The following is a 24,715-nucleotide window of genomic DNA, read 5'->3' as shown; positions in this document are numbered from 1 at the left end:
ATTATAGGTTCATTGGAAACAGGTTTATCAACTCTGTGCTTGCTTACAGTGCCTGATGGGTAGAATGTAGGCAAGGCCCTGTTGTGTGTGATGATGGAGGAGACACAGGAGGATGCTGGACGAAGTGAATGATGGAGGGAAGGAAAGAAAGAAAGAGTATGATATGTAGGCCTACCTAATATTGAAAAGATGACAAAGTAACATGAATAGCCCATCTCATTGTTCATGTTCTTTATTTACTTTTTTTTCAAGGCACACATTTCACATTTAGGCCAATCAGTCAGTCTGTGTGGTGGAGACCCCAAGCACAAGCTTTTCCACAGCATTCAGGCATGGTACTACAATGATTTCAACATGGATGATAGCAATGATAATGGTAAATATGAATAAAAACAGTATAAAAGTACAAAAACGACAGGAGACTTGCTCCTCTGCAGCGCAAATAAATAGTTCCACCAAAGTAACTTAAATAAATAGTAAATACTGTAACAAAATACTAGAATATAATAATATTGATATTGCGACAAAACGATAGGGATAGCATTGACAGAGTATTCTACATTATATCATAGAAAACTATAATACACAATTGCATTTTATACAACAATTTACATTATTGTACAAGTATATACAACTGTGCAGAACCGTAGTATCACAATATCACAATACATAGTATTTTAAGGCTTGGGGTGTTTTTTCATTTCTTATTTATGTCACTAAAATGCTCAAACATCATGTGTACCAAGGCACAGATTCAGAATCAGCTGACTCAAAAGGCTAATCCTAACAAGTTTGTGCAAAGAGATTAGATCAGGTCCTAGATCAGTGCTTAGCAACAGGGCATATTCATGAACCTTTACCACAGCGTTAGATATGCCACCTGTTATTTTTCCATGCGGGACACAGACTCTGTAAATAGCAACTAAACCCATGGAAAAACTATCTACCCTATGTTGTGTTGACATCCTGATTGATGCATGGTTCATAACAATCTCTTTCTTAACAGTTTACAAAACCAAACAGGTGGCACATTTAACATGTTCGGAAGATTCTATGAGTAACCCTAAATCTACAAGGTAAAGTACAGCACTGTAAGAAAAATACATGTATGCTCTCCCAAGATATGCTTGCTACAAGCCAAGTATGTTTGCTACATCTACTGGCGGAAATAGGCTACTCTTTGTGAAGAGACAGGTGTGATGAACGTTGAAAATACAATCCATATCATTAGAGACTGTAAGAAGTCAGGAAGTGCTACTGTGTGGTCTCTTGTTTACTTTGGGAGGTGGGATGAAGGGGGAGAGAGAGAACAGAATAGGAGTATTGACAAGGTACAATAAACTAAATTCACGACAATAAAGTAAGTAAAAATGATAAGTGACACGTTACAATATCAAATAAATAATGACATCAAATAAATAACTAACAATAAATAAATAAATACATAAATAACACATAGTCAGGAACAAGGTATTTAAGAGAGAGGATGGGGTGGCAGTGACATGTTAGTGAATATTGAAGGCCATTACTGGTTGTAGTAGTGTGAATATGGTGGATCCTCATAGGCTGTAGTTTGAATATGGAGCTCCCTCATTGGCTACGATGAGGATGGAGGTTCAGTGTCAACAGTACAAGGTTGTAGTGTGGTTATCTTGAATCATAATTTGCTGTAGTGTGTTTTTCTTGGATCATTATTGGTTGTAGTGTGGATTTCTTGGATCATAATTGGTTGTAGTGTGGTTATCTTGAATCATCATTGGCTGTAGTGTGTATTTCTTGGATCATCATTGGTTGTAGTGTGGATTTCTTGGATCATCATTGGTTGTAGTGCCGGTTGAAGCTAGTAGATCCCCATTGGTTGTAGTGTGGATTCTGTGCATCCCTATAGACTATAGCACTTCAGGAATCATCATTGTACTGCAGACATTTTGGACTTTGTACTGAGCACTGAGAACACTCGTTGGGCCCAATCACAGAAGAGTCTGAACTGTAGTAGCAGCTCCTGGGAAGACTGTAACACATCAAACTGGGATGGGGGGGGAGGTGGCAGCGAGGGAGAGGGAGGAGAGAGACGCTGAGCATCAACTCTCACCATCTATGAGGAGAACGGAGAGAGAGAGAGGGTTTAGATTTCCTGTCTGAAGTGCTAGGCTAGACTACTGTACCTCCCATCCAAGGAATGTGATGCAACAGGCCTAAATGTAATGTAATGATTGAAACTAAGTGCAAGAACTACAGAGCTATACCATTATTAGATCATCACACAGCGTAAGAACAGTAGAACTATCTGATAAAATCTCATATGTATATAATATCCAAATTATAGAAATGTACTACGCTGCATACTGTATCTATCAGCCGTATTAGTGTTGGACGGAGCAGTTACCTGATGCTCTAGCATGCTGGTGAGAGACTTGATGAGTGAGATCATCTGTCCCAGTTTAGGGAGAGCAGGGTGGTGGTGTTTCCTTGATGCTCTGCTCAACCAGGCAAAATGGTGCTCAAACGACTTCAAGTCCGAGTGGAGCTGAGAGAGAATGGGTCTCATCTGGATGATAGAAGAAAAGGGGCAGGGAGAGAGTTGAAGAAAGAGAGAGAGATTTAGTATCAATGTCTGGGACATAACAGAACACATCTGGAAGGGAGAAATACATATAGACACACACACACAAACAAACAAATTAAAATACATTTACCTCAAGGGAGTTGATGTCACTGGCTCTGTTGTTCATTACTGGCAGGGACTTAAATCTATGCTGTTCTGGGTCTGTCTCGAACGCATGTTCCTTCTGTAAGAAAAACAGACAAAACAACACGCTACATCAGTCAACTACATCCTCACAAGAGTCACGGAAGCATAAGGAAATTATTATTCCAGCAGCACCTAGATCAGATGACTGTCTGGTCTGGCCAGGACTAGAGACCGTAGCTTTCCCTGAGAAAAGTGTGGTTGGGTCAGGGAGAGTTCACCCAGATTGTAACCCGAAAACGTCAACAATAAGAGCAAGTGACCTGAAACCACAGGATGTTTTCTACTGGGAGAGGAGGAGAACAACATATGCTCTGACTAAGAGAGCTCAGAGTGGGATAGACAACACAGAGCTGCAGGGAAACTCCAGGGTCGCAGCTATAAAAAATGTGAGATGACGTATTGCTGTGTGTCTGCACTACTCACAGCCACCACTAGGGGGAGACAGACCACATCACAGCAGACTCGGGGGCACCGCTACTGGCTACTGTATCTCTGTGGGCCCTTAACAGGTGAAGAAGTGATTTATGAGTAGAATGTAAATGACTGAGAATGACGTGAAGCACAACAGTGACTGACGCCATGTGCGTCAGAGCACCAATCAGTGGAGAAACATAACAGCATTAGGAAAACATTATGGATGGTGGTACACAATGGGTTGTGTACACTTAATGCTTCCTCATGCTATTGTGTTGGTCTGTCCTCATTGTGCTTTTACCATCGTGTTTTGCTATTATTATTGTTGTTGTTTTCCCTCATATCTCTCTCTCTCTCTCTCTGCTCTCTCTCTCTGCTCTCTCTTCTCTCTGTCTCTGCTCTCTCTCTGTTTTCTCTGCTCTCTCTTCTCTCTCTCTCTCTCTCTCTCTCTCTCTCTCTCTCTCTCTCTCTCATCCCTCCCTCACTCACTTGCTTCTCTGTCTTTTACAAAACACCACTAATGTTTGTGGCTTAATGTTTTGTCTTTCTTTCAGAATTAATCCAATCCCACCCCTCTTATCCCTTCCACCCCTCTTTGGGTTATTTCTCTCTCTCCTCTCCTCTCTACCCTCCGTCTTACCCTCTGCTCCTCACACACACACACACACACTGGTGACCACTTCTCCTGCATCTCTCTCTGATCTCTTTATCTGCTCAGTCTCAGCCTGTAATTCTCTTATCCTCCCATTCTCATTCTCTCGTTCTCTCCATCATGACCTCACTCGACTGAACCTTGCACCCCTACCCCTCACTGTGTGTGCCCCCCCAACAATCTTCCTGAATGCAAATACTGGAATGTGATAAATCTCTGTGATTTTTATCAGGTCACTTTGCTGTGGCGACCGAAAACAAAACACTAAACACCACACCTACACAACCACAACTATTTACAGCACCCTCAATGCACACACACTCTGACACACACAACACATGGACACACACATGAAAACACACAACAGACATGTAGAAACATTACACACACACAGTTGTATTGCTTTCTTGCAGGGACTTTCCGATGACACCAATTCTATTTTTCTTTTCTAGCCTTGACCCCTGTTCATTGGAACTCTGCACAAGAAGAAAATAAACCAAAATAAATCCTTCATGTCATTGAAAAACGAACACAACATTTTGTCAAAGCAGCATATTGCCATTGCTGTGCAGCGTTGTCTGCTTTGATAAAGCTTCTTCCTCACATCTGGCCCACATACTACACTACTGCTATAGCACTGTGTCCTCATACAGAGATACTGCACACACACACACACACACTTACTGAACAATCCTCTTACCAGAGACTAGAGAGTGTGTAACTATTTTCAGTTACGTGTCTTAAACAAATGTGGTTTCTGATTTACATCATATAAAAATAGAATCTCTTGCGGTCATGAATAACCAAAGATAAGGATATGTTCTGCTTCACCTGTTCAAACACATTGCTTACAGGACACTTCCATCACATCTGTAGGCCTAAAGTACACCGCAATCATTCCCATTTCAATACAAACTCCCCAGCCGCTTTTACTTGGCCATCTAGATTAGAACAACTTCAGGAAACAGCAACAGATAAGCAACAGGTGCCAATCCACATTCCATTTCCTCACAGCTAATAAACGGAGTTAATCAGTTCCAGAAATAACTATTACCGGTAGTTACTTTCTATTCTCTTTGAGTGTGTGTGTTTTCTACTCCAGGTACAAGTTGTCCATAGTAACAGATCTAGGACTAGCGTACCTACCCCCAATCCTAACCCTTAGCATTAGGGGGGGAAACACTAAACTGACCTGAGATCAGTGTCTAGAGGCACCTTTCCCCTACTATGAGGGCTCAGTCAGACCAGGAGGTTGAGGCAGATCTCCCCACGGTCAGTCGGCCTCCGAGCCCAGTCCTGTCCTGTCTGGATTAAGGCTGACCTCACATAGTGAAATCTCTAATGACGCCAGCCCTGGCTGTCCTTCTCACACGGCTAATGACGCCAGCCCTGGCTGTCCTCCTCACACGGCTAATGACGCCAGTCCTGGCTGTCCTCCTCACACGGCTAATGGACTCTTAATACACTGGCTGACACAACAAAAGCAGCTTAACTTCAAATCAAATGTATTGGTCACATACACATGGTTAGTGATGTTATTGCGAGTGTAGCGAAATGCTTGTGCTTCTAGTTCCGACAGTGCAGTAATATCTTAGATATTACTGCACTGTCGGAACTAGAAGCACAAGAAGAATAAGACATCTAGGGCAACTGTCCAATTCAACTGTCCAGAGTTGTATTGCGTCACAAAGTCAGGGAGAGTGAGGCAGGAGGAGCATGGCTTCTTATGACTGCTCTATGCAATCACTATGAAACCATAGTAGTTATTAAGGGGTCATAAAGGTGAGCTATTGGACAACAACTTCAGCCAGTCTCTTTTCATGTGCCTCAGGTAAATTGTCATGACATGATCGCTATCACACAATCAATACAGTACCCAGACCAGCATAGCAATCCCCCCATCCTGACATCAGAAGTGAGTACATTAACATTCCACTCACCAATAGATCTGCTGTGATCTGCCGCAGATTCTTCGTCTGATTGGCCAATCTGTCCAGTTCGTGCACGACGTTCGGCCGCCGGTAGGGGGCGGGGACGGCATATGTAAATAAAGGCAGTTGGGCCAATAGCAGCGAGAGCAGCAGAGAGGAGGAGGAGTCGACCAGCACTGCGGGGTGGGAGGAAACGGAAGCAATTATTAGGTTTATATGACCGCGGAGAAGTGCTGTCATGTCGATATAATGATAATGACCTCGGGGTACGGCTGTCATCTCTCCAGAGATATTGCACCATAATGTAAACATAAACCCAGACTTGGCAGTGGAATCCTTCAGAGTTACACAAAGCCAGCAGAGTCATGTTTTCACAGGTTAAATGCAAATCACTCTAAATAATTAAATCAGATGACACATTATAATATTATTAACAATAACAACCCCTTCACAATTATTGACTTTCATGAATGCCTGTAATTGTCACACCTGCACATCAGTTGTTGGATGTGACCAGAGTCCTAAATGCAAATCACTTGGCCTAATTCATGAAATGCTATGACACACTGTAATATTATTTTGATCTCCTTCACAATGATCGACTTTCATGAATGCCTCCAATTGTCACACCTGCAATAGTATACATCAGTTGTTGGATGCCACATAAATTACATAGCCTAAGCCAAGACAGCTCTGTAACAGTAAGCTCATTCATTCCTTCTCTTTCAAGTTCAAATACAAGGTAAAGAAAGTCCCAATTGCTGCTGAAATGATAAATGCCTGGGTAATTACAGGAGAACCACAAGAAGCACAAGCCAGGACTCAGGAGAGCATCACTCCTTGTTCAAACATTAACCAACTGCTGCTATAAGACGTCAGTGTCTAGGCTTCTTGAAACAAATGGAGCACTCAGTTGTCACTGAACATGGCAATGCTTAGCTATGCAAACAGCCAATTAAGTAACATTTGCATGCTCAGTAATTGCATTTGAATATGGAATAGCCCAATCAATGATCATACCCTCAGAATCGTATCAGCATATTATTATGCCAACATATTAGACATAGGATTAACTAAACAAGACAAGTTAGAAAGGACAATAAGAAAATTAAGAAACTATTGAAAGAATAATGGCTTTTTGAAAGGAAAAGATCATAGGCACTTACATTTCATTTTTGTTCGTGTCCAATAAATAAATGCACGAGTTGCAATAAATAAATAGTTAAATAAATAACGCAAGAAAATTAATAAATAAATCGAACTCCGGAAATTGTCACGTGCTCCAGTTTCTTCTCGCTTTCACACTCCGCGAAAAGAGTGAAGGACGCAAGAGATTGCAGAAGGAGAAGGGGAAAAGGACGAGAGAATGAATGAATGAATGATAAAGCAGAGGAATGAGTGCGAACTATCCAATAAATAAATAAAATACAATGCCTCCAAACTTTTTGTTCAGTCAAGTTTGAGATCAGTTCTGGTAATGAACTGATAGTAACGATAGACAGACACTCAGACAAATGGTTAGGGAGGGATAGACGGATGAGTGCTGAGAGAGGGATGCGAGTGTGTGTAAGTTAAAATTTCGCGCAGTGAAATGTTTAGGCTTGTTTAAAACGTCCTTTTATAAAGACTGGGCTGTATGACACATCGACTGAGTCACCGACATTCATTCATAAAAACACACGCGCTCCCTCTTTCCTCCTCCCCTCCCTCCCAGCGCTGTCTGTCTCCCTTAGCAAATTTTAAAATGTTCCGTTGTTTTTTCATTTTTTTTTTCTGTCTGTATCACTTTCTCTCGTCCATCCTGTCCCTATCTCCAGTAGCCTACACTTCCTCCGTCGCATCCCGCTACATATTTATCAGTCCATCTACCTCTTTCTATCTTTCCATCTCCAAATCTCTTCCCCCCTCTCTCTATCACTGCAGAAGTTTAAAAAGGCCATTGTTTAATTTTATATCAGCCTATCTCCAGTCCTGTATCCTTTATACATTGGATCTACCTCTCCCTCTCTCTCTCTCTCTCTCTCTCTCTCTCTCTCTCTCTCTCTCTCTCTCTCTCTCTCTCTCTCTCTCTCTCTCTCATTGTTTATTGTGTTTCTCTGAGTGTTAAAGATGTTTTCTGACTGTGGCTTTACAGTAGGACTCTGCTACATATGGCACGTTCCCCACTTCATAGTTCATACACAGAGCAAACACCTCTCTCTCACCCCCCTCACTCTCCTTTTTTTTCAGACAGCCCCTCCTGAGACATCATCCTGTTATTTCCACTTTCCCCCCTTCTTTTTTCTCTCCCTCTCTCCCTCTCTCCCTCTCCAGGGTGAAGGAAAGAGTGAGAGACAGAGCGGGACGGGAGAGAGGTGTTGTCCAGAAGGGGCCTAAAGTGTTGCATAGAAACAGTGACTGGACTCAAGTCCAGTAACACAGTGTCAGGGAGGGGGAATAAGATGGGGTTAAAACAGTATACACACACACACACACACACACACACACACACACACACACACACACACACACACACTCATAAACCAACAAAATAATAAAATGCTTAATGCACACACATACACGGCAGCATGAATACACACACACAAACAAACAAAGACGTGCAAGCAAGTACGCACATACACATGTGTGCACAAGCCCATACCCTGACGCTCTATCTGTCTCACACACACTTTCTCAGTCACTGACTAAGTGGCCCTGGAAACACCCCGTCAGGTGCAGTAAAGCGTAGCACAGTGTTGCAAAAAGGCAGAAATTAGTTTCCAGTCATCAAGGAAGAGACAGAGGATTAATGCAGCATAGACATAAACCCCAGGGGAATGGGCCGGTGGACACACACACTCACTCACACACACACACTCACACACACACACACACACACACACACACACACACACACACACACACACACACACACACACACACACACACACACACACACACACACACACACACACACACACACACACACACACACACACACACACACACACACACACACACACACACACACACTCACACTTACTGTATACACGAGCACATGTGCACTCACTCACGCCCACATGCACAAACGCACACGCACGTGGACACACACGCAAACGCACACACACACACACGCACGCACACACTTACTGTATACAGGAGCACTTACTCATTCACACACACACACACACACACACACACACACACACACACACACACACACACACACACACACACACACACACACACACACACACACACACACACACATACATACATACACACAGACACACACACACAGACACACACATAAACCAACAAAATAATAAAATGCTTAGAGGGCGGGTCTTCAAGGGAGAACCCCTCACTCACACTAATAATGAAATGGTAGTGGCTAAGTGTTAAGTGATGGACCTACACACACACATGGATACACACAAATAAACACACTGACACTTATGAGGGCGTAGTGGCGAGGAGGCTGGGTGGTAAAGGTGTTGTGGGAAACAAGTTGCATTCTGGGTCAACAGCAGAGAAGAAAAGAGAGGAGAGGAGGAGAAGGGGAGAGAAGGAGAGGAAATGGATGAATGTGGCGGGATCGAGGGAGATATTGACACACTCACTCTTTTTAATTTCCCACATCAAAGGGCTGTTTGAAGACACAGCTGGGGCAAGAAGAAGAGAAAGAGTGAAGTTAGTCACTCTCCCTCCCTCATTCTCTCTCTCTCTGTCTGCCTGCCATGATGGGGGTCTCCTGGGTGGTTCTGAGGCACTGAGAGTCTGTTAGACAACCTGCCAAAGGTGATAACTCATATCACTCATATCACTGTCACTATATATGTGTGTGTGTGTGCTCATGGGGAGCTATTTGTTGGGAAATAAGGTCTCTGTGCCATGGTGTGTGTGTGTGTGTGTGTGTGTGTGTGTGTGTGTTCGGAGAAGGGGTAGTGTGTGTGGATGGGTGTGTGTGCATGTGTGTGGGTAATTAGTAGGCTGGTGGTGTGAGTGTGGTGTCTGTATATGTGTTCAAGAACTTTAAGTGTGTGTGTGTGTGAGTGTGAGTGTGTGTGTGTGTGAGAGTGTGTGTGAGTGTGTGTGGCTGGTGGTGTGAGAGAACGGAACCTGTGACATGGTCTATACCATCGTGTGTGTTAAAATGTTAGACATCAGAAGAACCTGTGACATGGCATACTACAGCCCTCCCTATGTCTGTGACTATATTATGGCTTACTACAGCGCTCCCTATGTCTGTGACTATGTCAAGGCTTACTATAGCCCTCCCTATGTCTGTGACTGTATTATGGCTTACTACAGCCCTCCCTATGTCTGTGACTATGTCAAGGCTTACTACAGCCCTCCCTATGTCTGTGACTGTATTATGGCTTACTACAGCCCTCCCTATGTCTGTGACTGTATTATGGCTTACTACAGCCCTCCCTATGTATGTGACTATGTCAAGGCTTACTACAGCCCTCTCTATGTCTGTGACTGTGTCACGGCTTTCTACAGCCCTCCCTATGTCTGTGACAGTGTCGCAAATTACTACAGCCCTCCCTATGTCTGTGACAGTGTCGCAAATTACTACAGCCCTCCCTATGTCTGTGACAGTGTCGCAAATTACTACAGCCCTCCCTATGTCTGTGACTGTGTCGCGAATTACTACAGCCCTCCCTATGTCTGTGAATGTGTCGCGCCTTACTACAGCCCTCCCTATGTCTGTGACAGTGTCACAAATTACTACAGCCCTCCCTATGTCTGTGACAGTGTCGCGAAATACTACAGCCCTCCCTATGTCTGTGACTGTGTCGCGATTTACTACAGCCCTCCCTATGTCTGTGACTGTGTCGCAAATTACTACAGCCCTCCCTATGTCTGTGACTGTGTCGCGCCTTACTACAGCCCTCCCTATGTCTGTGACAGTGTCACAAATTACTACAGCCCTCCCTATGTCTGTGACAGTGTCGCGAAATACTACAGCCCTCCCTATGTCTGTGACTGTGTCGCGATTTACTACAGCCCTCCCTATGTCTGTGACTGTGTCGCAAATTACTACAGCCCTCCCTATGTCTGTGACTGTGTCGCGCCTTACTACAGCCCTCCCTATGTCTGTGACTGTGTCCGTGTGTGTATGAAATATTAGTAAGACATCAGAGAGGGAGAGGGAGAGTAGGGAACCTGTGACACTGCCTTCCCTTGCCCTTCTGGCCAGACAAACCTGACTCACTTAGTCCAACTTTACTGGGTTAGTCAATCTTTGCGTAGCCCTGACAAACCCTGGCGCTGTGTAGTTTTGCACGCGACTGTCTCTTACATGGTTTCCTCACTGTCAAATGAAGCCTTTTGATGGGTCAGAGTGTCTGCTGGGTTTGATCCTTGTGCTCTGATTGGCTGGGAGTTGAAGTTGATCATCCCTGGTATACAACAAGGGCTAATTCTAATGATTTCATAATATTCATCATTCGTTTTTACATTTACATATATTTGAAAATGTTGGTATTGTCCATATAACCCTTCTGGTATTCCAATTGGTTTATATAGTGTAAAACTCTTGTTCCAAATGACTCCATTGGTTACTGTATGTCTACTGTAAGTGACTGTAGTGTAATGGAGCTGAAGGTTAAGGCTCTGATCCTGCCTACCTCACAGCCTTGGATGTGTAAACAGAGGGAATGTTGAACATGATGCAACGCTGGAAACACAGGACACTCCAATGGCACACGTGATTTTGGGAGTGCGGGTAATCAATTCATCATTTTGATGTATCTCCATCATTTCCTCCTCCAGGGAATTCCGCCAAGCCTTAGAATAAACATAAGCAGCGTTTACGCTCAAAGGGAAAGGACGAGGGCCGGCATACTGTTAATGTTTACTCTACTATGACTGGGTAGTTGGACGACCCCTAAACTCTCTCCATAACCTCCGCTTCACTCCTCTCGGACATACCTCCCTCCATCCCCTCCCTCACTCCATCCTTCCATTCCTGCCTCAGAGTGCGTGATTCGAGTAGGGCATCCTATCTGGCCAATTGTTATGGTAACCTAACCCCCCCACTCCATAATTTGCTCCCCTACCCCCTCTCCCCACATGCCCCTTATGCATCTACGTACGTCAAAGAGCAAGTGAGTGTGTTAATGTTTTTTTGGGAAAAAGAGAATCAAATAGTGACACACAGGGGGAAGATAGTCATTGGGCAATAAAGTGACGTCTCTCACTCTCTCTTTCTCACAGTCAGTGATCATGGTTAATGTGCTGTTGTCTTCCATCCAAGTGATATACGACAATACCCCCCTCCTCCACCGCCCCCCCTCCTCCACTGCCTGCTCCCCCCATCCACCCCCCTTCACCCCTGGCTAGTTTAGTTAGGAAAACTCCCCACGGATGTGATTTACAAATTATGTGTGTCAATTACTCTCTTCCTTTCCATTTGGCTCTCTCTGCCTTCTAAATGCAGATATGGCTGTGTTGTGTTGTCCTATGTTGTGTTGTGTTGTGTTGTGTTGTCCTGTGTTGTGTTGTCCTGTGTTATGTTATTCTGTGTTGTGTTGTCCTGTGTTGTGTTGTCCTGTGTTGTCCTGTGTTGTGTTGTGTTGTGTTGTGCTGTGTTGCCTTGTGTTGTCCTGTGTTGTGTTATGTTGTCCTGTGTTGTCCTGTGTTGTGTTGTCCTGTGTTGTGTTGGGTTGTCCTGTGTTGTGTTGTCCTGTGTTGTCTTGTGTTGTGTTGCCTTGTGTTGTCCTGTGTTGTTTTGTCCTGTGTTGTGTTATGTTGTCCTGTGTTGTCCTGTGTTGTGTTGTCTTGTGTTGTCCTGTGTTGTGTTGTGTTGTCCTGTGTTGTGTTGTCCTGTGTTGTCTTGTGTTGTGTTGCCTTGTGTTGTCCTGTCCTGTGTTGTCCTGTGTTGTGTTGTGCTGTCCTGTGTTGTGTTGTCCTGTGTTGTGTTGTCCTGTGTTTGGTTGTCTTGTGTTGTCCTGTGTTGTGTTGTCCTGTGTTTGGTTGTTTGTGTTGTCCTGTGTTGTGTTGTCTTGTGTTGTGTTGTGTTGACCTGTGTTGTGTTGTCTTGTGTTGACCAGTGTTGTCTTGTGTTGTCTTGTGTTGAGTTGTCCTGTGTTGTGTTGTCTTCTGTTGTGTTGTTCTGTGTTGTGTTGTCCTGTGTTGCGTTGTCCTGTGTGGTGTTGTCCTGTATTGTGTTGTGTTGTCCTGTATTGTCCTGTGTTGTCCTGTGTTGTGTTGTGCTGTGTTGTGTTGTCCTGTGTTGTGTTGTCCTGTGTTGTGTTGTGATGTGTTGTCCTGTGTTGTCCTGTGTTGTGTTGTCCTGTATTGTGTTGTCCTGTGTTGTGTTGTGATGTGTTGTCCTGTGTTGTGTTGTCCTGTGTTGTGTTGTGATGTGTTGTCCTGTGTTGTGTTGTTCTGTGTTGTGTTGTGTTGTCCTGTGTTGTGTTGTGTTGTCCTGTATTGTGTTGTGTTGTCCTGTATTGTCTTGTGTTGTGTTGCCTTGTGTTGTCCTGTGTTGTCTTGTGTTGTGTTGTCTTGTGTTGTCCTGTGTTGTCTTGTGTTGTGTTGTCTTGTGTTGTGTTGTCCTGTGTTGTGTTGTACTGTGCTGTGTTGTGTTGTGTTGTGCTGTGTTGTCCTGTGTTGTGTTGTGTTGTCCTGTGTTGTGTTGTCCTGTGTTGTGTTGTCCTGTGTTGTGTTGTCCTGTATTGTGTTGTGTTGTCCTGTATTGTGTTGTGTTGTATTGTGTTGTGTTGTGTTGTGTTGTGTTGTGATATGGTGCATCTGTTCTGCTCCCTTTCATTGGCTCATTAGAAGAGGACATTAACCAGCATCATTATTACAGTTCTCCTCTATCAGTTAACATACTCTCTCTCTACAAAGGAAGAAGGGATGAAAGAGAGAGGGGAGAGAAGCGAGAAGAGTGAGAAACATTTAAGTCTGTTCTTTAATAAAGCTACATTTACACATTTAGTTTGGAAACCGAACTATATGGTATGTGACAGAACACAGTGTGTGTGTGTGTGTGACTGTGAGTGCCAGCCGAAAACCCTCTCCAATCGTCCCTCCCCCTCACTCTGCGTTGCTCTCCTGCTCACGTTCCCTCTCTCTCTCTCTCTTTCTCCCTCACTCCTTCCAAGTTGTCTTGCGTCTGCAAGTGAAGAAATCTATGAATGATGGAGTTGAAGCAATAGGTCAGAGACAGAGAGGAGAGGAGCAAGGATGGGGGAAGGGAGGGGGAAGACGCAACCCACGCAAAAAGGAACTTTTTACTGTGCAAACACTCTTTCCATCTGCCCGGCTGTCTCCCTCCCTCTCGCTCTCTCCATCTCGGGCCAGTGTTAATGCGCTGGGGAAGCAATGCCAGTCTCAGAGCTCCCTCTCCTCTCACCGCCATTCTCAGTCGCCCTAAACATTCTTTCCTCCCCTGTCATTGTGTGTGTCCTGTCTGCATCCCTCTCCCTCTCTCTCTCCATCTCTTCCATCTATCTTACCTTCTCTGTCCATCTATGCCTTTCTCTGTCCATCTCTTCTGTATCTCTCTTACCTTCATCTCACCCACTCTCTCTCTCTCTCTCTCTCTCTCTCTCTCTCTCTCTCTCTCTCTCTCTCTCTCTCTCTCTCTCTCTCTCTCTCTCTCTCTCTCTCTCTCTCTCTCTCTCTCTCTCTCTCTCTCTCTCTCTCTCTCTTTCTCTCTCCCCCTCCTGCAGGTGTGCCTTTAATACATTAGAAGTGTAACATGCAGTAGCCATACTTTTACGGAAGGCTTAATGATCTGTAAAGACAAGAAGCCCTAAACAACAAAAACTACACATACAAAAACAAAACACAACACATCTTTCTCAGCAGCCCAGTAACAGTTAAACATTTCCATCAGCTGGCTTGGCTGGCTGCTACATCAACTCCCCAGAGTGACCCCACACTGCAACTCTAGGAGGTCCACTTCCAAAAAGAGAAAGACAGAGAGAAAATAAAAAGAGAGAAAAAGAGAGAGTGAGTGAGGGATCCTATTTTTAGCACATTCTTATGCGTGTAGCAAAGTCGCCCAGGAGACTTTACTTGAGCATTCTCTCTCTTTGTCAGTCTTCCCTCACCGTCTCTGTCTGTGAGTGTGTGTGTGTGATGTATTGTAACAGAGCTGACCACCTCTGCTCTCTGTGCCATGCTCCCTGCGTCAGCCACACACTGAGTCTATTATGTTATTCTACGGAAGCTGAAAGCTGCTGACAAACACCCCAGGGGGAGAAGGGGGGTGAGAGGGAGGGGAGGAGGGGAGAGAAGGAGGGAAAGAGAGAGGGGAGGAGGGGGGAGAGAAGGAGGGAAAGAGAGAGGGGGGCAGATGGACAAAGGAAGCAGGAATTCTGTGACGTCGCAGTCTGTCTGTCGTCGTCCCCCCCCCCCACACACACACATACACACATACACACAGGGTGTGTGTGTGTAAGGATGCCCTTTTGTGGACACACACTCACACATGCTTACGTCTGTTACAGAGTCATAAGAGCTCACACCACCTCAGTAATCTACCATTTAAACCATTTATAACCCCTCCTCCTCCTCCTCTCCTCCCCACACATCTGACAGAGCCTGGTTGGGTGTCTGTCCACACTGACGCACATGAGCCCTTCCATCACCGGCCATTACAATAGAACCCACTAAACCCCAAGCATCATAAATCACACACAGATAACAACAGCAGACAACAAGGAATTATTAGAGTTTTTATGACTGTGCATGTTTACCTGTTCATTTTTGTATTTCCTGTCTGTGTGTGAATTATCTGCAGAATCTGTGAATTATCTTCATGTTTCATCATAACCCAATTGTAAATCTATGTTTGTAGAGATTATATTAATCCTCTACGTATGAGTTTGCGTTTATATGCTACTTACATAATACTGTGTAAAGAAAAATGTCAATGTTTACATACACTGACCTGTCCAATCACTTCCTACTTCCTTAATATCTATGATGTAATAGGGTACATTTACATTTTAGTCATTTAGCAGACGCTCTTATCCAGAGCGACTTACAGTTAGTGAATACATATTTTTTTATACTGGCCCCCCGTGGGAAATGAACCCACTATCAACTGAGCTACATCCCTGCCAGCCATTCCCTCCCCTACCCTGGACGACGCTGGGCCAATTGTGCGCCGCCCAGTCGCGGCCGGCTGCGACAGAGCCTGGATTCGAACCAGGATCTCTAGTGGCACAGTTAGCACTGCGATGCGATGCAATGCAATGCAGTGCCTTAGACCACTGCGCCACTCAGGAGTAACGTGAGTAGGGTAGCGTGTATTCCGCCTGCATTCCCCTGATTAATCATTATCAGACTTAGTAATAACGAGTATCGGGTATCTTTCCGTTTAAAGATATCTTCCAGAAAAACATATTTCATTTGTAAGTGTTTGACCTCTCCTGCCCCCATTTCTCTCAACTCTCACTGTCTCACCCGTACAGTAACAACAACTGAAACTCACTAGGTTTTGTATGAAGCCACTTAACCACCTTTATCATGATCAGTTTAGTGAGTCATGACAGTCATCTTAACTCTTCTATTCTAGTAGAGAATGTTTACACGCACTTTGACCCCACTAATGCACCCCCAATTACACACAACTTCTGCTGGAAGAGCAACAAACGCTTCACTGGCCTCCTTTTAACAATATCAGGCAGTGAGTCAGGGGCTGGAAATGAAGGTTATTCTTCAACATTCTATTTTTGTGTCAGTTTACATACACTGCGATTACACACCCGCCCACTCTCTCTGTCTGTCTCCACCTCTCTGTCTGTCCTCTCGTTGTCTTCCTCGCTTTCTGTTTTTCTTTCCCTCTCACTTTCTTTCTCCAGACCTCTATCTCCATCCCTCACCTCCACCTCTTCCTTTCTTTCCCTCTCACTTTCTTTCTCCAGACCTCTATCTTCATCCCTCACCTCCACCTCTTCCTGTCTCCCCCCCTCTTCCAATCTCTCTCTCACTCCCTCTTTCTCCATCTCTCTCTCCCCAACTCTCTCTCTCTCTCTCCACTACTCCCTCTCCCTCTCTGTGGGTCTATGAGAAGGTCAGTGTTGGTGTTAGTGGGCTGGCCTGGCCTAGCCCTGGCTGTGTCAGTGTCTGTCTTGTATTAGAGACGCCCCTGCATCTGGCTGGACCCCTTGCAGTGCCCGGAAGAATGGCTGGAATGGCAGGAATGCTCCCCAGTCATAGATAAGATGGAAATTCCCCAGGAATAGAGTGAAAGAACACAAGGGACAACAGAAAGAAAATAGACAGACTGACAATCGCCAGGGGGAAGAGAAAGGGATGACAGAGAGAGAAAGGGGATGATTAATACGAGAGGGAAGGGACAGGACAGGATGACCAGCTAGAAAGAAAGATGCAACGCAATGATGGAGGACAGACTGACAATCGCCAGGGGGAAGAGAATGGGATGAGGTCATTTCCATGTAAAATGACCCATGAGCACAAACATGTGAAGTTCATAGGAGTATGTCAAATAGGATGTCAAATGAAAGCTAAGAGTCTATATTGTTTTAGAAATTAAGGCATAGACAGTGCGTTCGGAAAGTATTCAGACCCCTTGACTTTTTCCACATTTTGTTACGTTACAACCTTATTCTAAAATGGATTAAATAAAAAATGTCCCTCATCAATCTACACACAATACCCAATAATGACAAAGCGGAAACAGGTATTTATGAATTTTTGCAAATGTATTACAAATAAAAAACAGAAATACCTTATTTACATAAGTATTCACACCCTTTGCTATGAGACTCGAAATTGTGCTCAGGTACATCCTGTTTCCATTGATCATCCTTGAGATGTTTGTACAATTTGATTGGAGTCCACCTGTGGTAAATTCAGTTGATTGGACATGATTTGGAAAGGCACACACCTGTCTATATAAGGTCCCACAGTTGACAGTGCATGTCAGAGCAAAAACCAAGCCATGAGGTCGAAGGAATTGTCCGTAGAGCTCCAAGACAGGATTGTGTCGAGGCACAGATCTGGGGAAGGGTACCAAAACATTTCTGCTGCATTGAGGTCCCCAAGAACACAGTGGCCTCCATCAATCTTAAATGGAAGAAGTTTGGAACCACCAAGATTCTTCCTAGAGCTGGCCTCCCGGCCAGACTCAGCAATCGGGGGAGAAGGGCCTTGGTCAGGGAGGTGACCAAGAACCTGATGGTCACTCCGACAGAGCTCCAGAGTTCCTCTGTGGAAATGCGAGAACTTTCCAGAAGGACAACCATTTCTGCAGCACTCCACCAATCAGGCCTTAATGGTAGAGTGACCAGACGGAAGCCACTCCTCAGTAAAAGGCACATGACTGCCCGCTTGGAATTTGCCAAAAGGCACCTAAATGACTCTCAGACCTTGAGAAACAAGATTCTCTGGTCTGATGAAACCAATATTGAACTCTTTGGCCTAAATGCCAAGTGTCACGTTTGGAGGAAACCTGGCACCATCCCTACGGTGAAGCATGGTAGTGGCAGCATCATGCTGTGGGGATGTTTTTCAGCAGCAGGGACTAGGAGACTAGTCAGGATCGAGGGAAAGATGAACGGAGCAAAGTACAGAGAGATCCTTGATGAAAACCTGCTCCAGAGCACTCAGGACCTCAGACTGGGCAAGGTTCACCTTCCAACAGGACAACGACCCTAAGCAAACATTCAAGACAACGCAGGAGTGGCTTCGGGACAAGTCTCTGAATGTCCTTGAGTGGCCCAGCCAGAGCCCAGACTTGAACCAGATCGAACATCTCTGGAGAGACATGAAAATAGCTGTGCAGCGACGCTCCCCATCCAACCTGACAGAGCTTGAGAGGATCTGCAAAGAAGAATGGGAGAAACTTCCCAAATACAGGTGTGCCAAGCTTGTAGCGTCATACCCAAGAAGACTCGAGGCTGTAATCGCTGCCAAAGGTGCTTCAACAAAGTACTGAGTAAAGGGTCTGAATACTTAGGTAAATGTGACATTTCAGTTTAAATTTTTTTATAGATTTGCTAATGCTTTGTCATTATGGGGTATTGTGTGTAGATTGATGAGGGGAAAAAACAATGTAATACATTTTAGAATAAGGCTGTAACGTAACAAAATGTGGAAAAAGTCAAGGGGTCTGATTACTTTCCGAATGCACTGCATACATTTTTCAACCATTGTCCATTCTAAAAATTTGGAATAAGCAAAGGCTTTGATTTCTGGTCACACAGATGGAAACGGGGTCTTAGAACACATCTCCCAGAAAAATACTTAAAAGGTATTAGAAATACATTTAAACACAATAATGTTGAAGTAAAGACCCCACCTACTAATATCAACACTTATATTTTGTTTTTGAGAAAATGTTCTGCCTTCTGTAAGTTTAAGAAACAATGCCTTGTGCCTTGAAATTCCGTTACCAAAAACCCACATATCTTTAAGACATTTTCGAATTTTTCTCCCTCATGAGGAGGGAGGATAATGAAAGTTCACAGAAGTAACCAGTAAAGGTAGACCTATGAATTAGTTATAGTGTTTTTACTGATATCAATTTTGTTTATGAATTATTAAGTGATTAAAACTCGAAATTCCGTTTCCAAATCGGTAACGGAATTTCCTAATGAATTGGTCATGGAATTTCTGCTATTGAATTGTCTACAATGGGAAATCAAAGTAATCACAAACCACAGTTGGGTTCACATGTTTGAAGAGCACAGTACAGTACAGTACAGTACAGTGCAGCATAGTACAGTGCAGTGCAGCACAGTACAGCACAGTAGAGTATAGTAAAGAAAAGTAGAGTTCAGTACAGTACACAGTAGAGCACACTAGAGATGAGTACACTGTAATGTACTGTATTGTACTGTACTGAAGTATACTCTACTTTACTTTACTGTACTGAAGTATACTGTACTGAACTCTACTGTACTGAACTATACTCTACTTTACTGTACTGTACTGTACTTTACTGTACTTACTGAACTCTACTCTACTGTTCTGTATTGAGCTCTAAAGTAGTGTACTTTGATGTCCAAACTTGTGAAACTATGATTGGTCTATGATTGGTTCAGATTTGGTCTGTCTCATTAAAATAATAGCCAGGAGGATATTGTATATTTCTACCTTTGTGTACCTATTCAGGATACATCCCCATGAAGAGAATGACTTTCATATCCGTCATTATGCTTTTCTGTGTAGTACAGATCAGGGACCCATGATGATATTCCATTACCCCCAATTTTCTTAACGGGTGTAAATCCACTTCACTTACTGTAGTTCAATAACCAAAATAGATTTTTTCAAAGTCAATGTGTCATGTCATAGCTGACACCCCATTGTTTCTTCAGACATCGCTAATCTTAATTCGTAGCAGATATCTAACAGAGTTTTGAGAAAATGTGGACACATAAAAAACGGAGGGAGATTTTACAGAAATTATGTTACCAAACTTTGAATCTGTAAAATGTTTTGTGTAAATTAATAAAAGTAGTCCTTGTGCATAGAGTTGTATGGTTTGCTAAACTTTGAAATCAATGGTTTTTGTTTGGCATACATTTTAAGTGAAAAATCTGAGTCTCAGCACAATTCCATTTCCGTGGAATTGCCCATGACAGAGAAAGAGAGGGGGATGATGAATGATAGAGGGATGGGACAGGATGACCCGATAGCGAGACAGAGGTAGGACACAAAGGCAACAGACAGACATACCATAGCCAGGGGGAAGAGAGAGAAGTATGTCACAGTAAGGACAAACCCAACTAATCTGTGTGTGATTGGGCAGGTCTGACATTGAGGAGGAAGAGGTGGAGATGGCTGCATCACTACCTGATTTCTGAGTGGTGAGTCGTTAGCTGTGTGTGACTCAGTAGGCCCTTTCTCATTTACATTTACATTTTAGTCATTTAGCAGACGCTCTTATCCAGAGCTATCCCACCTGCCTCCACTGGACCCTCTTTGTGACCGACTGGGTATCGAGCCTGGGTCCCCCGTATGACTCAAGATGGTATTTACCCTACTGAGCTAAAGCCTATACGTTAGCTTGGGGGAGCTTACACAAGTCTTTAGGTCTCAGACAAGTTATTTTAATTTAAGAAATCTGTTCCGAAGTATTCCATAATAGAGAGACTTTGCTGTAGTATTCACTGTAGTGTTTTTTTCACTGTAGTATTTACTGTAGTATACTGTAGTATTTACCAGGGGTTGGAACCGGTTCAGGGAACAGAACACAACATTTAAAAATAAAGTAATTTTTCGAGGAACGGAAACAGAACTGGGAACGAAAGTGATCTCTGTTCCGGAACATAACCGTTATTTTCAAATTCCAAAAATAATATTCCCAATGTCTAGTAAATAATTCTGTAATTTGGAGAAGTTATAATACTAGTAATAGCCTTAACACATTCCAATTCACGTCATGATGCTGAACTCTTCAAGCCAAGCCCCCTCCATGTCCACCCCTCTCTCTCGCTCACTCCCCCCCGTTCATATACCTCAGTGCTCCCATGTGAAAAATCTGTCGATGTGCCCTTGAGCAAGGCTCATTTGCTCCAGGGGTGCCGTACTAATATGGCTGATCCTGTAAAACAACACATTTTACTGCACCTATCCGGTGTATGTGTATTTTTTTTACAAAGAAATTCAGTCACATCTCGCACCTGCACTTAGGCCTATCTGGCCAATCAAACATGTCAACAACTATCTAACCCATTCCACAGCAAGCTGCTCTATCAACGCTAATTGGTGGAGTAAATTAATGAGCTAAAATGTAAAAACAATGTTGATTTCACAGGTTAAAAAATGAACTAAAATGTACTATATGAACCATTACCTTTTTTGTTCGAACCAGTTCAGAACTTTATTTTCTGTCCAGAACATTGGTTTCTGTTGGAACTGAACAATTGGAATATAATTTCTGTTCCAAACCCTCGTATTTACAGTTTAGTATAGTATAAATACTGTAGTGAAACTGTAGTATATACTATAGTAATTACTGTAGTGTTTTTGCAGACTGTAGTATACTGTAGTATTTGCTGTAGTGTTTTTGGGAACATTAGTGTAGTATTTACTAAAGTGTTATTGTTTTATTATCTTTGACATAGAAGTGGAGGCTTTTTCCTTGAGGAAACCTACTGGAGAAATACTAAAAGAGGACATTTTTCATAACCTGTAGGTAGGTAGGTAGGACTGAATGGATAGTTCAGAGATTCTGCTCTTTCTATAACATTTTAGTCATTTAGCAGACGCTCTTATCCAGAGTGACTTACAGTTAGTGAATGCATTCATGTTTTTTAGTTTTTAGTTTTTTTTCATACTGTCCCCCCGTGGGAAACGAACCCACATCCCTGCCGGCCAAACCCTCCCCTACCTTGGACGACGCTGGACCAATTGTGCGCCGCCCATGGGTCTCCCGGTCGCGGCCGGCTGCAACAGAGCCTGGACTCGAACCAGGATCTCTAGTGGCACAGCTAGCACTGCGATGCAGTGCCTTAGACCACTGCACCACTCGGGAGTCGGAAGGGTGTGTGTATAACCTGTATGGAACACAATATATGGTCTATACTTGGCATTTAGGTTTCTCACATATGGGTGGCACAAATTGGGGGGACGGGAATGGGCAGGGTATTTGCAAATTAAATATTTACTATATAAAAAAAAAACTGTAGTGTTTTTGAGGACTGTTCTGAAGTATTTATTACGGTGTTTTTTTTGTGGATAATACTGTAATATTTATATAGTATTCTACAGTATACTACAACATTCTATAGTAAGTACTACACATGATCGAGGGATATACAGTGTGTAGTACAGTAGTATTTTTTCATGTGGGCAGTGTGAGTCAGTAGGCCCTGTTCCTCTGTCTGCACTGACATCAGTGTGCCACTGGAATTAGCTCCAGTTCCAAATCAACCCATAGCAGGGAAGGGACTCAAAACTGACATTGGATCACTTCCTATGAGCAACTTCATCCAACTCCACATGAAGTGATTAAGCTAAATTGCTGGGAGTCGCTGAGTTCTGAGCTGCACTGGGAGCAGCTAGGAGGCTTTAACCTCATCTCTGTGCATGCTGGGGCTGATCTGGGAGCAGAAAGTAATGGTTTTAGGCAGGAGCTAAATAGCCCAGGGAGGGATCAAATTACTTTACCACCAGGGTAGTTTCCCCCCGTTTCCCTTGGATTACATCACCTCCCAGGATCCTTCATCCGTGAGCAAGCACATACCGCACGGCGAGGTGAGGCCTGAAACTATGCTGTAGGGTGGGTGGGGGGGAACTGTGATCTATGATCTCTATATATGGTATGTACTGTACAGTAGTCTATATATGATGGTAGGGTTGAGAAATGGTGTTGGGAGGAGTTACATACACTATTTACCCTAGAAGCAATAGAAGGTGATCTGCTGCCTCATGGTATGTAACTGACGTTGGGTGTGTCGCTGTTGGTGTGTGTGTGTGTGTGTGTGTGTGTGTGTGTGTGTTTTGCAATATGCGTATGTGTGTTAGTAAAACTCACATCTGGCCTTAGCCCATCATGTCATAAATCCTAAAGCAGCCTGCCCTACTGTCATATACAATCCCCTAATGCGTTTTATCTTGTACAACAATGAATGATTCCTCTAATACTGTATCAGCAAGCAGAAGCCATTTATTATGAGAGAGAGAGAGTTTATTGGATTAGAACAGGACGGAGGGTGTGGAATCAGAATCCCTCTACAGTATGTGGTACTTGGAGGGTGGAATCTGTGTATGAGGTTAGAGATGGACTAGGAGGGTTAGTGTGTGTATAAATCTCTATATGTATGTGGAATTATGTGTGTGAGTGTGTGTGGAATCTCTCTGAGGTTATGGTTGGGGCAGAAGAGAAGCCCAGGTCTCCCCAGGGGACAAATGTGTTTACTCCTGTACCCAGCAGGTTACGCCAGCTCCTCCACACACACACACACACACACACACACACACACACACACACACACACACACACACACACACACACACACACACACACACACACACACACACACACACACACACACACACACACACACACACACACACACACACACACAGCTTATAAAGAGCCCCTGTGAGGTCAGCTCCTACATGCTGAGGCTGCCCACTGTTAGCCTGGCTAGCCAGCTAAGCCCCACAGGCTCCCAAGGCGGCTATAGCCACCGCCACCAATCACCCTGCTGCCCTGCTCTGCTCTGCTCACTCACTCTCTCTCTCTCTCTCTCTCTCTCTCTCTCTCTCTCTCTCTCTCTCTCTCTCTCTCTCTCTCTCTCTCTCTCTCTCTCTCTCTCTGTCGGCTGTCTGTCCTGCCGTTGGCTCTCTGGAAGGGTGTGTGTATTGGGGAGGGGGTCAGTGCTGCAGACTGGGGCCTGGTGGTCTTTTCCTAAAATGTCTGCACCCCTCCTCTCCTCTTCCCCCTCTACCTTTTCCTCTCTTTTTCTCCCTTTCTCAGGGGCTTGGGGGGCTGTGGGCAGGGGCCTTATTCCGTCAGCCCCGGGGCTTCTGTCGGAGGCTTGTTCCATTTTGCGTCATGGTGTTGACTGAGCGGACCCCACACTTAACTCCCATAGAGCAGTAGGCTGGGCGGGCAGGCGGGTGGCACGGGGTAACGCTGCCCCATGTTCACAGGCTGATGATCTGATGGCTGTGTTTATTTTATGTAGCGCTCGTTTGAAGGAGCTGAAAAAGTCTTTGGGCTTTTTGTTTCAGCACTTTCACTGCCAGGTCAGAGGTGCTCACCGTGGTTACGCTCAGGAAGAATAATATTTGCCCTCATATTCGCTCCAAACAGGCTTTTTTCCATATTAGTGTGTGTGTGTGTGTGTGTGTGTGTGTGTGTGTGTGTGCGTGTGTGTGTGTGTGTGTTTGTTTATGTGTGTATGTGTGTGTGGTGTCAGGGATATTCGTTGAGTTTCTCTTCCACTGATTCGGCACATTGGAGGTGAGGGGTAGAGAGGGGGTGAGTCGACCGCACCGCGATAGCATCTCATTCCAACAGGAGAGGGTGTT

At 44.1% G+C, this 24,715-nt stretch overlaps 1 protein-coding gene across 1 annotated transcript; it reads right to left on the bottom strand.

Moving 5' to 3' along the window:
* Positions 1–216: 216 nt before the first annotated feature.
* Positions 217–7,325, bottom strand: LOC121585513 (interleukin-11-like). Its single transcript, XM_045213750.1, has 5 exons — positions 6,916–7,325; positions 5,759–5,925; positions 2,697–2,789; positions 2,387–2,548; positions 217–2,095 (listed from the first exon to the last, which is right to left on the bottom strand). The coding sequence occupies exons 1-5, from the start codon at positions 6,920–6,922 to the stop codon at positions 1,910–1,912; spliced, it is 615 nt and encodes a 204-aa protein (XP_045069685.1). The 5' UTR covers positions 6,923–7,325; the 3' UTR covers positions 217–1,909.
* Positions 7,326–24,715: the final 17,390 nt, after the last annotated feature.

This window comes from Coregonus clupeaformis, unplaced genomic scaffold (assembly GCF_020615455.1).
Source record: "Coregonus clupeaformis isolate EN_2021a unplaced genomic scaffold, ASM2061545v1 scaf0148, whole genome shotgun sequence".
In the NCBI taxonomy this organism is placed as follows: domain Eukaryota; kingdom Metazoa; phylum Chordata; class Actinopteri; order Salmoniformes; family Salmonidae; genus Coregonus; species Coregonus clupeaformis.
The sequence above is the reverse complement of the archived record's forward strand: the minus strand, read 5'-3'. Positions and strand labels throughout refer to the sequence as shown.